The 17,273-nt window shown below is 39.5% G+C and overlaps 1 protein-coding gene across 25 annotated transcripts in view; it reads left to right on the top strand.

The window, feature by feature from the left end:
* Positions 1-16,090, top strand: part of BTRC (beta-transducin repeat containing E3 ubiquitin protein ligase) — a 488,395-nt gene extending 472,305 nt beyond the window's left edge. For 24 of the 25 annotated variants that reach the window (XM_033943132.1, XM_033943124.1, XM_033943120.1 and 21 more), the window contains 2 exons: positions 12,347-12,540; positions 13,023-16,090. In XM_033943132.1, the coding sequence (XP_033799023.1) occupies positions 12,347-12,508 (162 nt within the window). In that variant the 3' untranslated portion in view covers positions 12,509-12,540; positions 13,023-16,090. Of the gene's footprint in view, positions 1-4,561; positions 5,044-12,346; positions 12,541-13,022 lie in introns of those variants that run through there. The other variant, XM_033943119.1, reaches the window with a different exon arrangement.
* The last annotated feature ends 1,183 nt before the right edge of the window (positions 16,091-17,273 follow it).

Raw genomic sequence — 17,273 nt, 5'->3', positions numbered from 1 at the left:
TGCTGTCCCCAAAGTTCCCCTAATACAATCACATATCTGCCCTCTTTATCTTGCAGAACCTTGTGTATGTGTAAAGGTAGTTGTTTATGAAACAGTATCACCACTCCCTCTTGCAAGTGTTATAGGAAGATGAGCAGACCTCCCCTACCCATTCCCTGTGCAATTTAGTATGTTCAACAGCAGAAAGATGGGTTTCCTGGAGATATGCGATATCTATCTGTTCTTTCTTAAGCCAGTTATTTTCTTTTGTTTAATGGGAGAATGGATCCCATTTATATTCAATGTGGATATATTGAGCTTAACCATAATCAAAGACCAACCAGTGGAGACAAATACAGAACCTATAGAAATGTATAGATGAAAGGAAGGGCCCCCCCAGCTAGGCCCTTTCCCACTCATACACCACCTAAACAGGAGACATGCACTCATATGTTCCCCTCCCTCTCCCAAACCTGAACCAGGATAAGGCAACCTCAAACAAATGGATAGCACATCATCACTGTCATTCCCCTCCCCATCCTTACCTCACAACCTCAACCATACCCCACACCATACACACCAACCATACCATACAAACAGCCCCCCCCCAAACACTTCCACCCCAGAGAAATCTTCCCCAGGAGAACCCTCCTATCCCAAACAGGGAAGAAAGTAGAGGAACAGAAAAATGAAGTATTCCCAACCAAGAGGGCAGAGAAAAGAAAAAAAGAAAATAGAGCATAAAGCAGGGGTTCATGGAGCCCACGATCCCTCAAGCACATGCAGAGGTAAGGTCCACCAAGGCAGGTTCCATGATGACACTGTCCCTTGCCTGAAAGGCATGCTGCACTGGAGACAGGCGGCCAAGGCAGATGAAGTCCACAAGCAAATGCCGGATGGGTGTGGATCAAACACCGCTGAACCCCCTGCCAGGGCATCCAGTTCAGCGTCCAGCCCACCAAACTGCTGGCAGTAGTCCACCCTAAGGAGCCAGTAAGAACAGGCAGGAGAAGAACCCATGCCCCCAAAGGGCGCAGGAGCCCTGAGGAATCATGAAATAGGAACTGGGCAAACTCCAACCAGTATGCCGTTTGGATAAGTCAACCAGAATCGGAATAGTAGCACTGCATGGCATTCCAGGCCAGACACCCAGAAAGCGGGCAGGAGAGATCAGTCATAGCCGTACTCAGTTTGCCGGTCCAGCTCCACATTCCTCAGGTGGGCCATCGGCATTGTTAATGTCTAGAAATCGTTGGGTTGCCTCCTTATTTTCAAGTGTGTGAACCTTTCCCTCCCTCCATATCCGGAGGCTCGTAGGGTAGACCAAGGTGAACCGCATGCCTTTCCGGTGAAGGGAGGTACAGATGGGGACCATTTCCTGCCGTTGAGTAGAGACACTTGCCAAGTAGTCATTGAACAAAAGTAGACACTTGCCTTCATAGATCAGACTGTCAGTTTTTCTGTAAGCTTTCAAAATAAGTTCTTTTTCGTGCCAATTGACGTATCTGGATATCGTTGTTCTGAGTTTCATGGCAAGCCCCGATATCAGTCCAAGCCGGTGTTCCCTCTCGCACACAAATGCTGCACTGGTGACCTCTAGGCCCAAGCATTAAGGAAGCCAGGTGTGGAAAACTGATACAACTCCCCCTCAGTCTGCAGCTCTGGGAGGCTGATAACTCCCAGGTTGTTGCGGTGCTGGCGGTTCTCCTGTTCCTCCAGCCTGTCTGTAAGCACGGTCACCTGGGATTGTAAAGTCTCTACCTGAGCCTGAACTCTGAGGGCTTCCCTCTGACACAGCTTCCTGTTTCCGCCTGGGTGCATGGTGGGTTGGGGCAGGGCAGAAGCCCCAGTGTACTTGTGTGCCTAGGGGCCCTCGTCAAATTAATCCTGCCCTGCTCAGATGCCACAAGCTCATATCCATCTGCTGCTGAAAGCAATCACACACCACCTCCAGTCAAATAGAACAATTTTTTTTCCAGCTCAGGAAAAGAATCAGGGCTTCTATTCCAAATACAGTGCTTATTATTTCCTGAAAATGATTGATAGGCAGTATATCAAATGTAAATAAATAATTTTAGACCTCAGGAACCTCAATGTGTTCCTTTGCAAAGAAAATTCAAAATGCAAACTTCTCCCTCCATCTTTTCCTACTTTTGTACCCGCATCTGTTTAACCTATATGTAGAAAATAACTTTAGTTCTTTCTGCATTCAGACCATTACCAAGTTTTCCTTTCAGCTTCTCATTGGTCTCCAGAGGTTTTACCAAATGTTTCATGGTAGTGTTGCTTCTTACCTATACCAACAGACAAGGGCATTTAGTCTTTCCATGCCTGTACCAACTGGATTCTGGCAGCTTCTTTTTGAGATCTGGTCTGGTGCGCTCCATCAGAAACAAAACAATATGTTTCCTTCAGGGCCTAGAGTTTTATCCTCAAGTTGAAGAAGTGAACACAATCTAGAAATGAGATTACATTCATGGGATCTTTTTGGACACATATTAGGTTAAATCTTTCCTGCCTCTGGATTGCAATTGCAAATAACGTGCGCAAGAGATTCAGTGCTCCATGATGCTCATGGCCAGGACCTCCTTACAAATGTTAGTCCATATCATGCCATGCCCTTTCTTCCACCAGTATCACTACCTCAGGTCCTCTCCCCCACCCCTTTTGCTTTTTCCCCCGTGTTTTCTTTCCTAGCTTTCTGTGGTCCCACATACATTCATATTAGCTTGTCTACTTAGAGAATTTCTAAAATATGTCAAGCATTTTAGTCTTGACTTTTGACATAGCTTTGGCACAGTTTTCTTGTAACATGTAGACAAATTTTAATAATACAATTTCATCTGCATGAGTTCATTTATGGAGTATTCAAAGGTGACATTAACTAAATTTGTTTGAAAGCAAAAGACTATGCAGGAAGAGAATTAAAGTCATGCACAAGATGAATATATAGAATACAAGTTAAATAAAATCCTACTACACAGTTACTGTGAACATCGCTTGTGGGTCTGTTTTATGGCTGTAACTACAGGACATCAAATATCAGCTTGCCACGCTGCTCTGTTACCATTGTTGTCCAAAATTAAACCTTGCTCAGCACTAGAGATAAGTAACCTCCTGCTGTTTGTCTTCAATTTGCAAGCAGTAGGAGAAAGTTCACAGATAGTAAATGTTCACTGCAGGCCAGTGTACTTCCATTTTGCAGTTGGCAAAGCAGCTACGTGAATTGACAGCAGTTTTTGAGTGGAAAAATAAATATAGCACAGCTTTACAATGTTGTCAGCGGGAGCATCATTAACTCTTGACACTGCAGAGTCAGAATTTTCTGGGTTCTACATGTAAAACACATTAGTGTTCCTAGCAAGAGTTCTGTAACCTTGTCTTTTTTTTATACTGCAAAGATGTCAAGTCACCATAACTGTGACAGAAATAAGTAATGATATGCCAGTTTCTCCTAAACTTTTAGATGATAACATATTTTGTTCCCTTTATAGCATCCATTAAAGCTGATAAGTCTTTGTCATTTCTTGCCCATTTAGACTCATAGTAGAAAGCTTTTATGATGAATGCAGTGTTGAAAGCTTTTATGATGAATGCAGTGATGGCGGGAGTACCATTCTTTTATCAGTTACTCCCAATAAAGAAATCCATTAAATATATATGTAAGGGTGGTCACATAGATGATTGCAGACTGTATGGGGATACGGTTCATATAATTACAGTAATTGGTTTGGAACCAGAGCCAAGACGACAAATGCCAGGAAGCCATCAGCAGATAGTCCACACATGCTGCACTCTTCACATAACCAGTAAGTCAAATTACTGTGGTACTGCTGTTCTGAACCAACAAGTTTACTTACTGCTTTTTTGGTAAGTGACTGGGAGTAAGCAAATAGTATTTACAGAAGCCCAGATGCCCTACACTCCAACACCATGGTAAAAATTTCTGTGGTAGGAGCTATATTTTTTTTCCCAATGACTGATGCTCAGCACGAATAGCATATAAATTACATGTACACTCTTCGTTTGGAGCAGCGCCAGTAAAAGGGGGAGAATCTGTGCCCAGCACCTGCTCAGAAAAGCAACAGCTCCTCCCTATCCCTCCTTTCAAACTTTTTTGCTGCTCTCCCTGCCTGACGATCAGAGCTGGCTGGACTCCCCAAACCAGTTTTACTTTTGCAAGGAAACTTTTTGTGCATCTGGACCAGAGTCTCTTATTCTCCCTTATATCCTTTTCCTCTCTGTAAGAAAATGTGAATATCCTCTCATAGCTAAGTAAAAGAGTAACAATTTTAGTAGTGTCTCCAGCACCTCTTAACAGGACCCTAGGCTCTCTATATGTATATATGTTTAAAACATTGCTGTTTTAGTCATGATTAATATGTTACTTTTAATGTGGCTTCTTTGTGTTCCTTGAATTTTTCATTTTTCTTAACCCTAGCCTGTACGCATTTGCTTTTTTCTTCAAGAGTAAGCATCTTCACAAACAGAGCAACTCACCCTACCGAGGGTACTTTTGAACACAAATGCTTTAAAAATCAATTGGTAACAAAATTATCCTAATTATCCTTATTTCAAACAGACAATGATGAATATTCAGAGAGGAATGGGCTCATTGCTCTTGTGTCAGGACATTGTTAAAACATGACATTGTTTACCAGCGAAAGAACAAGACCGTCCTCTTTCAAAACAGGATTTACAAAATGGATGCTACTGTAATACTGGAAACATCATTGAAGGACATAGTAAAACCTGCTACGTTAATACTAACAGTGGCTTTATTGCCTGACAGAGATTGGTTATTAAAGATATTCTTCAAAAATAGACATAAAGAATTTTTGGGACTAAAGATACAGATGTTCCCGGACGTGACTAAAGATACCCAAAAACGTAGACGACAATTCTTGCTCCTTAAACCAGGGGTAACAATGATGGGAGGTCTTTTTCTATTACGATATCCCTGTAAATGTATTGTTAAATATAGATCCAACACATACGTATTCTTTGACCCTTCTCAATTAACAGGGTTCCTCTCTACGAAACGCCTGGAAGAGGTAAATGAAATAGCAGCAATATAGTAAAGTAGTTAGGAAGACTCCTACTACCTCAGCCAGATGTTTTGTTTTTCTTTGATTTAAATTTCACTGGAATTTATGGATCCATATTATGGGTTTAATAGTATTGATTAAGGAAGGTATTGCCTAATTGAGATTTTGTCTTGCTTAAAACATTTTATCTGTCTTATTTTCAATATTTTGTACAAGAGGTTTCTTGGAAAAAATTTAAAAGCAATAAATAAAGAAAGAAAAAAAAAAAATGACATTGTGCTATCTCTTAAAGAATGACCTTAAGAGTGATATATGTACCAGGATAAGAAAACATCCTGGTAGACCAATCATTTCTAAAACTCCCTGGACAGGAAAGTAGCAAATTGAGTATTTGACAAGTAGGAAACCTGCATAGAAGATCTATTTGTGTCTCCTCAAAACAAAACGTGGGAGTGGCTCACAAAGCCGATGTCTTTGGTATGTGTATCCTTCAGTTTCCCTACTAGGAGGATCTTTCTTAAAACTCAGTAGAAACTGGGGAGACTATGATTGATAGCCCTCTTAATGGGCCAAGATAGTATCCTGAGGCAAATTCTATATGAGGGGCCGCTGAAAAGTTCTCAGCCCAACCAACAAAGTTGGGGCAGTCTCCATCATATACATTTAGTCCAGCAAAAATCAATGGAGACTGCCCCAACTTTCTTGATTAGACTGAGAACTTTTCAGCAGCCCTTCGTAAGAGGCACCTATAGTTAGGCGCCTAACTTAATTATTAAATTGTCTTCAATTATGAGCTTTAGCAAACTCTTAATTAGTTTGGATTGGAGATCAGGAACAACAAACTCATAATTAAAAACTAAACATTTGTGCGATAGGTGCCAATCTACAAAAGACAGGTGCCTATTGCATGGCGCCTGGCGGCCCTTAATGCCAAAGTAGGCTTGTTTAGGGATGCAGTTCTTTAAAGGTCTTAGGTGCCTATAATGCAGGCCTGAGTTTTAAGTTAGGCGCAATTCTGTAAAAGGTGCCTATCTTTTTAGATACCATTTACAGAATTTCCCCCTTGGGGGCCTTTACTGTAAAGCTTTTTGTTTCTTTTACAACCACAGACCTGGCATTGCTGAAGTCAAGCACACACAATGTAATTGGCTTTACAGGCTGATAAAGTTAAGAGCTATGGCAGCTTCCAGAGGGTCAGGGCTGTTTCCACAGGGCTGCAATATAAAGTTTAATTCACACATTTACAGCTCATTACTTTTTGGACTAAGACTCCTGACATGGCAGTATGTTTGGGCAGTCTGTCTTACAAGGTCTCTTTGAGATTTAGAATCCAATTCCATCCCTCTTGGACCCATTCTTATAATTTCTAGGGCACCTCATTTATATTTGCAAATGGCCATTTATAACAAAAACAAATTGCTTATCTGTTAGCATTGTTCTATATTTCACTTTTTTTCTGTTTAAGGAAGTCTAAGTTGAGACTCTTTAGCAACCATGATGACATGAGACGTCAAGCATATGTTCAATAGAGTATTTATAAAAGCTAGAGAAGCTTTGTAGTCTTTTCTTCATCTGAGATTCATCTAAAGACATCACCCAGGTGTGATTAGTACCCTACTGCGCTTAAAGAACTCATATTGCAAATGAGCAATTTTGCTTTATACAACTTCAGAAACTTCATGTGTGTTCTGGATCAAACTACAAACCATCTGTCTGTCTTACCCCTGATTATAAGTCTCCAGAATAAGTGCTTTACCCCTTCAGTAACCTGTATAATGTGATTTCACTGTGGAAGTATCCTGCCATCTAATTTGGAAATCCAGCATAGTTAACAATATACACAGAACCGGAAAAAGAACCCACATTAAAATGTTTTTTTTGTTGTATCTTCCATAGAACTCAGCCAGTTCTTATGAAATTTAGTGTGTCATGTCCTGAATGAAGTTGATGTAAAATGTTGCAAATATTTCCCATTGCACCACAACACCATCTTGTGAAAATGAATAGTGAACTGAATAAAAGCACATCAAAAAGTTTTACGGCATATCTTACAGAAAAATGTAAAGTCAAAAAGTAATGTTTCTACAGCGGGAGCCCTGTCTTAAATGTGGACAGCAGGAGCACTCTTTTGGCCATGCGTTCTGGTCCTGCCCTACAATTCAGAGGTTCTGACAGCGTATGGTTAGACAAGTTTCTGCTGAACCAGAACGTACGCAGGTTGGGCTAGTCTCAGTTAGGGCGCTGGTCTTCGACCAGAGGGCCACCGTGTGAATGGACTGGGCACGATGGACCACCGGTCTGATCCAGCAGCGGCAATTCTTATGTTGTTATGTTCTTATATGAATGTCATTTTGGGCAGGCCCATCATAGGCTCAGTGTTTCAACTGGTATTAGATGCACCTACAGCATATGGTAGGATAAATAGAGGACATCATTTGATGTGTCATAAAATGTGTTTACTTGCTCACAAATGTATCTTGCAAAGTTGGACGGTGGCTGACACTCCAGCTTATTGGTACAGGCATAACCAGCTATACCAGTTGGTCATCTGAGAAGCTCTTGATGCTATAGGGGGACCAGGAAAAGGAAATTACTATTTTTGAATACATGGGATCCCTATTTGCAGTAATTGTCTGCTTGAGGGTGCAGTTTGTTAATGAACAAATTTGATTGTTTTAATAATTGCCTCCTTTTTGATTATAGGGGAGGATGGGTGTAACATGGATGGTGGGGGAGAGGGGAGGTTGCTCTGTTTAACTCTGTTGTAGTTGATTTATTTGTTCCTGGATAATTGTATTGTGGCTGTTACTACTTAAAAAAGATTTCAATATTTAAAAAAAGGTAATATTTAAATTTACACGAAGGCTTGCCCTCAGCCTTGGCTGCCACTGATCTGTGGTCTTGTAAATGACACTCTGCTTCAGCTCAGCTGAAACAGATGAGACGCTATTTAAGGTCTCTGATGTCGGATATCGCTGTCTAGAAGATGCATTCCTTTATCAGCCCCCAGATCCAGTAGTCAACTGGGCTTAGGTATGGTGAATTCAAAGGCCAGAGGTCTGGATCGATGAAGTCTGGGATTTCCCGATGTAGTAGCTCTATGGTGTCCTTTGTTCAATGTATTGTGGCATTGTCCCGCTGGAAGATAAAGTAGTCTCCTGACATGCGACAGATCGCTGGCAACAGCTTCTGCATCAAGAAGACATCCTGGTAGTATGCAGCTTTGATTTTAACCCCAGGATTAATGAAAAACAGATCTGTGAATCCAAGTTTTGAAATTGCGATTGAGACCATGACTGATTGGCTGAAGGTTGGGCAGATTCGTAATAGGCGTTTGGCATTAACTTCACACTTCGGTGTTGTTGAAGGTACGTACAGGCAAGAATATTCTGTGTGCTAATCGGCAGAACAAATGTAAATATATTTTCATCTGTAAACCAGATGAAGCTGGTGCTGTGCTCTGGGTACTTGGTCAAAAGCTGCTTGCACTGTTTCAAGCATATGTCTTTCTTGTGTAAAGTTAATTCTTGGGCATGATGTTTTTTAAGACACTTTCATTTCAGATTGTCATGATTTATCCCCTTCAACATTGGATCTGAGCCCTCTTTTGGATGGTTTGGATAGGATAGAAGAATGGTTGGGGGAACATGGACTAGTATTGAATATGCCAAAAACAGTAGCATGTTGTATATCCGGTGACAAGTTAACACCACAACTAGATCTTTCACTACACCATCAGCATATAGAGATAGTAGATAGTTTTAAGTATTTGGGAATTATAATTGACTGTCATCTGAATTTTGAGAAGCAGGTTTCATCTACAGTTGCGAAAGGATTTGGGGCATTAAGACAACTTAGAGCTATTTGAGATTTCCTAGATGAGAAATAGTTACATACTTTAATCCATGCTTTTGTTCTATCTAAATTGGATTATGGCAACTTGGTATATGCAGGAATAACAGTTGGGCAACTGAAATGTTTACAAACAGTACAAAATGCGGCAATTCAGCTGTTAGGTCACACACACATCTATGATCATGCAACTCCATTATATTTGAAATTCCATTGGTTACCAATGGAATTTAGAATTAAATTTAAATTCCTAATGCTGGCACATAGGGCATTATTTGCGTTACAATCATTATATCTCTCTAATCTAGTGTTATTTTACACACCTAGTCGCTCGTTGAGATCTTTAAATGACAATAGAGTAGCTGTTCCCCATATCTCAAAGGTTCACCTTGCCTCGACCAGAAATGGTGCATTTTTCTACTTAGTTCCAATATTGTGGAACAATTTACCAGTAGAGTTAAGGAAGGAAAAGTCATTTCAAAATTTTAAGAGACATCTAAAAGCACATTTTTTTCAAATGGCTCTCCCGAATTGAATAATGGAAGAACTTATGTGCACGACGGAAGAGCAGGACTTGGGTGTGATTGTATGTGATGATCTTAAGGTGGCCAAACAGGTTGAAAAGGTGACGGTGAAAGCTAGAAGGATGCTAGGTTGCATAGGTAGAGGTATGGCTAGTAGGGAAAAGGAGGTATTGATGCCTCTGAATAAGACTCTGGTGAGACCTCATTTAAAATATTGTGTACAATTCTGAAGGCCGCACCTTCAAAATGATATAAAAAGGATGGAGTCGATCCAGAGGAAGGCTACTAAAATGGTGTGTGGTCATTGTGATAAGGCATTTGGGGACAGACTTAGAGATCTCAATCTGTATACTTTGGAGGAAAGGTGGGAGAGGGGAGATAGGATAGAGTCGTTTAAATACCTATGTAATATAAATGTGCATGAGTCGAGTCTCTTTCATTTGAAAGGAAACTCTACAATGAGAGGGCATAGGATGAAGTTAAGAGGTGATAGGCTCCGGAGTAATCTGAGGAAATACTTTTTTATGGAAAGGGTGGTAGATGTGTGAAACAGTCTCCCAGAAAAGGTAGTGGAAACAAAGACTGTGTGAATTCAAGAGGGTATAGGCACATGGGATCTCTCGGAGAGAGAAAGAGATAATGGTTATTGTGAATGGGCAGACTAGATGGGCCATTTGGCCTTTATCTGCCATCATGTTTCTAAGATCATGGTAATTTATATCATGGTAAATTATTTCTTGAATACACTACACAGGATATATTTGTTTCAATCCCAGTTATCCCCATTATTCCAGAATTGTGTGGAATCTGGCCCTTGCTATAGAACAGGGGTAGGAAATTCCGGTCCTCGAGAGCAGTATTCAAGTTGGGTTTTCAGGATTTCCTCAATGAATATGCATGAGATCTATTTGCATGCACTGCTTTCAATGCATATTAATTGGGGAAATCCTGAAAACCCAACTGGAATATGGCTCTCGAAGACCGGAGTTCCCTACCCCTGCTATAGAATCATGGGACATGAATCAGCTAGTCTACTCGTGCTTGGGTATCCTCTGCTAAGCCACTGCCATATCCTGTGCTGCTATCAGACATATGTAGGGCTGATGTCTCTTTGGTCAATGACCATCATAGCCATTTCCGCCTCCAGTCCCGCTTAAATAAAAAAAGGTGCAGGGAACAGGGCAGGAGTCATTAATGATTCTAAAGGAAGCAGCATAGAGGAAGAACCATAGGAGAAACAGGAGATAGAGGAAGGATTCTGGTAGTTGAAGGAAGGAGGACAAGAAGGAAGCAAGTATGTGGAGATTGCATGGGGTAAAGATGAGAAGAAGGGAGGAGAGTGCCTAAGAAGGAGAAGTATGAAAGAGGAAGGAAGAAGGAAAGAGAAATACAGTAGATGAGACATAAGAAAAAGAGAATCCAAGATAAATGAACATTTTAAAAATAAAATATAAAGGAGAAAGGAAAGCATTTTCAATTTAAACAAAAGATAATGAAAATAAGTCAATAAAAACTGAAGAGGTGAAAGTCTTTTCACAATTCCAAAAGGCATTTAAAAAATCGCTCTTTATAGACATAGAAATATGATGGGGAGAAGTAGAACTGGTTTGGTGTGTTAAGTGCTGTTTTGATGTATTTGAATTTAAGTTATTTTATTGTAATAAATAAGTAATTTTTTGTTTACTCTGTACCCTGTACAACATTCTAGGAGTGAAAAGGCAGACAGTGGGGCCCATTTTTGAAAAAGATTGAGGTCCAAAAGACAGCATAAACCAGCCCTTGGATGTCTTACTAGACAAAATATCCAAGTGGGCATTCTCAAAGCTGGCTTTCTGGACGTCTAGGAGGACTTCTAACCTACTGTGCATCCAGAGTAGAAATGAGTGTTTTGGGAGGCGGGGAATAGGTGGGATTTGGGTGGGCTTAGACTCAGATGTCCTGAAGCTATTATCAAACCTTTCCCTCGCTGTCTTGGATGGAACTTTAAATTTTTTCACCTGGACCTGTTTGAGAAGCATCTAAGTGCCAAAGGGGTACCCAAACTGACCAGATGAGTACTGGAGGAATTAAGTAATGACCCCCACCCCCAGTGTCCATTGACCTCCTCCCACCCCAAAAAAACTTTGAATAAGACAATACATACCTAGCTCTAGAACAGCAGCACTTGGCATGGGAAAGCCTAGTAAAGTATCACATAAGTGCATTGAGTAGTCAGGTGGGTGGCCCATAATCCACTCTAAATTATTACATTTATGGTGGACAGTGTGAGCCCATCAAAACCTTACAATACTACTGTATATGTGCCACCTACAGCCATAAGGGCTATTGGGGTGGTGGACAGGTGGGTATATTAGATTTCAGGGGAGTTTTGCAGGGCTCACCATACATTAGAAGGGGTAATGATGAGATGTACTTCTGACACTGTTTATGTGAAGTTCATACCAGTGCTTTCTAGTGTGGCCCAATGTTCTGTTGGTATGTCTATGTTACATTACATTACATTAAATTAGTGACTTTTATTTCGCCATTATGTGCCTAGTTCTCTAGAAGACTGGCCCCTCCTACATCCAAATGGGCTTCATTTGGATGTTTTCAACTTAGACAGTATTGTGGTCAAAAATGGGGTATAAAGTTAGACGTCCTGGTGGACAAGGCGTCCAACTACATGATTTTTTTTTTTTTTTTTATTAGACATCCAGCATTTTCGAAAATAGACACTTCTGGAAGTCCAGTTTTGGATGTCTAGTGGGAAATGTCCAAAGTCAGACTTAGACGTGCTATCAAAAATGCCTCTCAGTATGTCTTAAATATAATTTATCCCAGTTCTGTCACCGGAAACTGAGGGCTGACATTATATCTAATATAATAAATGGTGTTTTTATGGACTTATCATGCATAATAAATCAATACAAACGGTACTTGTTTCCTTTTTTTTTTTTTCAGGAGCACTCTGGCAGAGTCTTCCGCCTGCAATTCGATGAGTTCCAAATAGTCAGCAGTTCACATGACGATACAATCCTCATCTGGGATTTCCTTAATGATCCAAGTGCACAGGCAGATTCAAACCGTTCACCTTCCAGAACATACACTTATATCTCTAGATAAATATTGCCGCACCATACCTCTCAATTGCACAGGTAAACAGCACAGGATGTATATGCACTCCTGTTGAGTCTTCCTCCTCTTGTGTCTGTACACTACATTTGACCATATTGTCACGCTTATTGATCTCATTCACTGAGTTCTGCAAAATCCTTTCTTCATGAGGAATGTCTTCAAGCAGTGGGCACTTCAGCAGGTGTTGCATTCTCGGGGATTCAGTGTCACAGTTAAGAATGTGTTGAACAAGTGGAATATCTCCACATCTTCACTGATTTCACTAAATATTGTATGGAAGAATATGCATTCAACTTCAAAAATAAACACTCTAAAAGTGAGTTACCTGGCTTTGTTAGAAATGTTATACTTGGATGCAGTGAAGAAGGGAATTCTACCACTCATTAATTAGCATTATTTATTCTTCCTTTAGTTGGTGTGAATGAAAATAAGTGCAAAAGGTGGCAAGAGTATGTGTTGTCTGGAAACCCGGTACAATATTTTCTCTCTTCTTTTCTTGCAGGACTTATTAAAACTATGGTATTTAAATTATTTGCCAGTGCCAGGAAGAAGTATTTACAAACCAGTAATTGATGAAATGATGTGCATTCTGACCTTTTGGCAGGTGAAGAGACTTATACAGGGTCTAGTCAGCTCATCTGACTCCTGAACTGCTGCTATCAGAAGATGTCTTTTAATGGACTATAAAAAGTGATACAAGGCAAAAATTCTCCTTTGGTTCCGGTCACAGATGATCTATAAGTATATTGAAATGAATTACCAGGATTTCAGTTGAACTGTGGAGAGAAATCACTTAAATGTTGGACTTCTTCAAGATGAATGATGGTTGGACCCTTCTGGTAGTGTTTAGAATGTAAAATTATTATTATGGATAGAGGCAATGTTTGGAAATACAAGCCTACTGCCTTTGGCTATTATGAAGAAAATATGTGTTTCTGTATTGAACTACTGGGTAACATGGGATGTTAATGGTATTCTTCCTAATTTATTTTTAACTTTATACAATTCTTCTCTGCCCATCTCTATCAAGTTCAGTGGCATTGATTTTCTTGTCCTCCGGGGACCATTAAAATAGAGTCTACATTGTTAAACTGATCACCAACAATGGACATAGCACTGTCTCTCCAAACATAAACACTAGAGATACGTAGATGATGCATATGTCATACGAATTTAAACTTTTTCCACCTTGGAATAGTATTTGGAATCTTATAATATGCAATTTCTAGCCAGAGGATGAAGAGAGAGAACCACACACATTTTTATGAGTACTTTATTCATGTTAGTTTTTGTTCGTATTCCTTAACGTTGCCCGTATCTAGTCTAAAAAGAAGGAAAGTTAGCAAAAAAAAAAACCAAAACACTTGACTGCTACTTTTCCATACATATCCTTTCACCCTCTCTAGCTAATGCAAACAAAAAAGGTGAGGTAATATTGGTTCCCAGAAGATATACAGGATCTCGAATCGTAACCATCGTTAGGTTACAGCATGACAAATTCAACTTGTAAATAATGAGCTGAAGTAGTTGTTAACGTTATAGGCAAGCTTTTTAATATCCAACTTGCAGTTTGCTAGCCATGACAACATTTGCGTCAGTTCATTCTATAAGAGCACTGCTATTTAAGCTTCTTTTCCCAACCTGTGGCTATTGTCTAGATTTTTTCTTTTTTACTGTGCCACTAATTTGTGACCATGAATGAAAAAGAACTTCAAAAAAGCGAGTAACTGCTTTTGTTATATATGGTCGAGCTGTTTGGGGTTTTCTATTAAGTTTAATTTATTTGGGGAAATAAGTGCATAGAGAAAAATAAATACATACAATCTCTTCCAGTCATTTTGAATAAAGAAATCATAGGAAGAAGAGAGTTAACCCATCAAAAATTCAAGAGGTTTTCATTTGAAAAGATATTTGGAAGATTTAAAGAGAAACGGCTAATCAAATTCTTATTTTTATTCATAGCAATGTAAAGATTTGAAATATTGTCAGTGTTTATCTGAACTGAGAGAAAAGAGAAACTTGACTTCTGTAATTGTTTCCTTGCTTGCTGAGAAGACTTTGAAAGTAGTCCTTGGCCATCTAGTGTGTTTACACCTCTTTGCACAAAGATCTGTCCTCCTATCTCATATAATAACTGCTCGATAATGTACATGAAATTCCGAGCATGGCTGAATGCTGTTATTCTGATTTTAGTGTAGCACAGTCATTTAAATCACCCCCTCAGCCCCTTGTTGCATGTGTGCATTTTTTAGTACACAACTACAGTAGTTCCCTTATTAGACGTGTTGACAAATAGTGGGAGAAAATGGATCTGTCCTTGAAGAAAGTCTTTCTAATATGTCTTTTTCAGGGTTTTGACTCTGGAAACTTGACAGTCTGTGGTCATTGTCAAGAAAAAATATTTTTAATTCTGTGAACTGGAAAAATAGTGTACACCTCCCTTCTCAAGATGGGTCTTACTGTTTTATTAGGATTTGTTTTATGTAGCTGAAACATTAGAAAGAAAGCACCCGTTCTTTCCTCTGAACTGAAAATATAACAGAGCTGAAGCAGAAATTGCAGACTTGTGCCTCTTCTGTGTAGCATCCTTAAAAATGTAGGCTCCTTGTCTGTTCTAATGAATGGGGCACAATTATTCCAACTGTTAGATACAACATGGATCCATCCAGCATCTCCAAAGCAAATCTTTTAAGCTGGTTTACAAGAGGGGTTTTTTTTCTCTTGTATTATGTATCCCAAGGAATGTATCTCATTTTTAGATGCCAGGGTTGCGTTTTCATATCAAGTAAGAACATAAGCAATGCCTCTGCCGGGTCAGACCTGAGGTCCATCGTGCCCAGCAGTCTGCTCACGCGGCGGCCCAGCAGGTCCAGGACCTGTGCAGTAATCCTCTATTTATACCCTCCTTCTATCCCCTTTTCCAGCAGGAAACTGTCCATTCTATATAATATAACAGTAGGACAAACTTGTAGGGGTCATAAGATAACCAGAGATTGTTTCTTGAATCTTAAGAAAAGCAAACTACTTTGTATTACTTTTAAAGAGAGTACAGAACCTTAATTAGCTAGCCTTGACATCTGTTTTATTTATTCCCCAGGGAGCTCAGAACGGTTTACATGAATTTATTCAGGTACTCAAGCATTTTTCCCTTTCTGTCCTGGCGGGCTCTAATAAGAAATCAATCTGTTTATTGGACCCTGTGATATAAAATTGAAACTCCAATCAACATGATCATTTTAACATTCTTCTCATACGTTGCTATTTAAATTTATTTGAAAGCACTAGCATGTACCACTTTACTGTAATTCCATGATACTTTGAATTTGCATTATGATGATAAATTTTAGACCCAGAGTTTCTAAATAAGTATTCCTTAACACACATTTGCAGACATTAAAAAGTTTATACTATTTTCAAATTACCCCCAGGATAGAACTGTTGTGTCAAGGTCTTACAGCAGTGGTCTCAAACTGGCGGCCCAGGGGCCACATGCGGCCCGCCAGGTACTATTTTGAGGCCCTCAATATGTTTATCATAATCACAATAAAACAGTTTCTTGATCATATGTCTCTTTAGCTATAAATGACAATATTATTATTAAGACTTAGCCAAAAGGAAAGATTTATAAACTATGAAGAGTTTTAGCTCATGCAAAATTGTCATTTCTTTAATAAGACATTAACTATTTTTTTTCTGAGGCCCTCCAAGTACCTCCAAATCCAAAATGTGGCTCTGCAAAGAGTTTGAGACCACTGTCTTACAGGTACTGCTTATATTAAAGACCATGCATTTGTGTGGATATCTAGATTGTTTAGCTGCATCCATAGTAACAATTAATAAACTGATGAAAGCAACAGAGCCTATTCAGTAAGAAGACCTAATTAACTTCTCTGGAAAAGTAGGTCTAATGTGCAATAATCTCCCTGTCAGTGTTTTGCAGTCCTGTAGTTTATCCGCCAGCAAGTGTTAACTCGCATATTAGCTATTTTTAACTAATATTTTTGCTGGGGGCATGTCATAAGCAGAGAATAGGTGTGGAACTGTTAACCAACTAGCGTGTTTGCATTAGTGTGTGCTAATTGGTTAATACAGAATTAATGTGGGAGCACTTAGCACCTTCTAAACAAGAGGTTCACTTTTTTCAGGTAACACTTGCTAATGTACACAGAAGTTCACCACCCAAAAATTTTTTGAAAAATGGCTACAATACTTTTATGTTAGAAGTGGGTTTAGGGTGTACAAAAATCCCACGTTAAAATACACTGTGCCTATATTCTAATGTGGCTTAATAAAATGACCCCCAATCATAAGTCCACTTCCAAGTTATGAGAAAGTCATAGATATATTAGGGAAGTGCATTCATTAGCACGTCTTAAAACATTTAGGGTGACATTATCAATATGGGTTATCATTATGATGTATTGTAGTTCAATAAGTATGTCCAAGCAGGTAATTTCCCTGTAGCCGTGAGCCTTGCAGAAGGAATCCACTTTGGATTTTTTTTCTAAATCCCTCCTACTTCACAGAGGACTCTGCTGCCCTTACAGCTTTTTCTTCTGCACACAAACCTGAAGGAGTGCTTCTGTTCTGCTCTGCTTATTTCTTTATTTTAATCGGGGGTTTTTTTTTTTTTTTGTGTGTGTGTGTGTGTGTGTGTGTAATCAGGGTGTTTTCTTCAATTTTCGGTACTAAGAACTCTTCTGTTCAAGAGTTCAGCTCTGCCTGCGTGGAGAAGAAGCAGATTGCAGCTGAC

This window comes from Geotrypetes seraphini, chromosome 4, assembly GCF_902459505.1.
Source record: "Geotrypetes seraphini chromosome 4, aGeoSer1.1, whole genome shotgun sequence".
Lineage (NCBI taxonomy): Eukaryota > Metazoa > Chordata > Amphibia > Gymnophiona > Dermophiidae > Geotrypetes > Geotrypetes seraphini.
The sequence above is the reverse complement of the archived record's forward strand: the minus strand, read 5'-3'. Positions and strand labels throughout refer to the sequence as shown.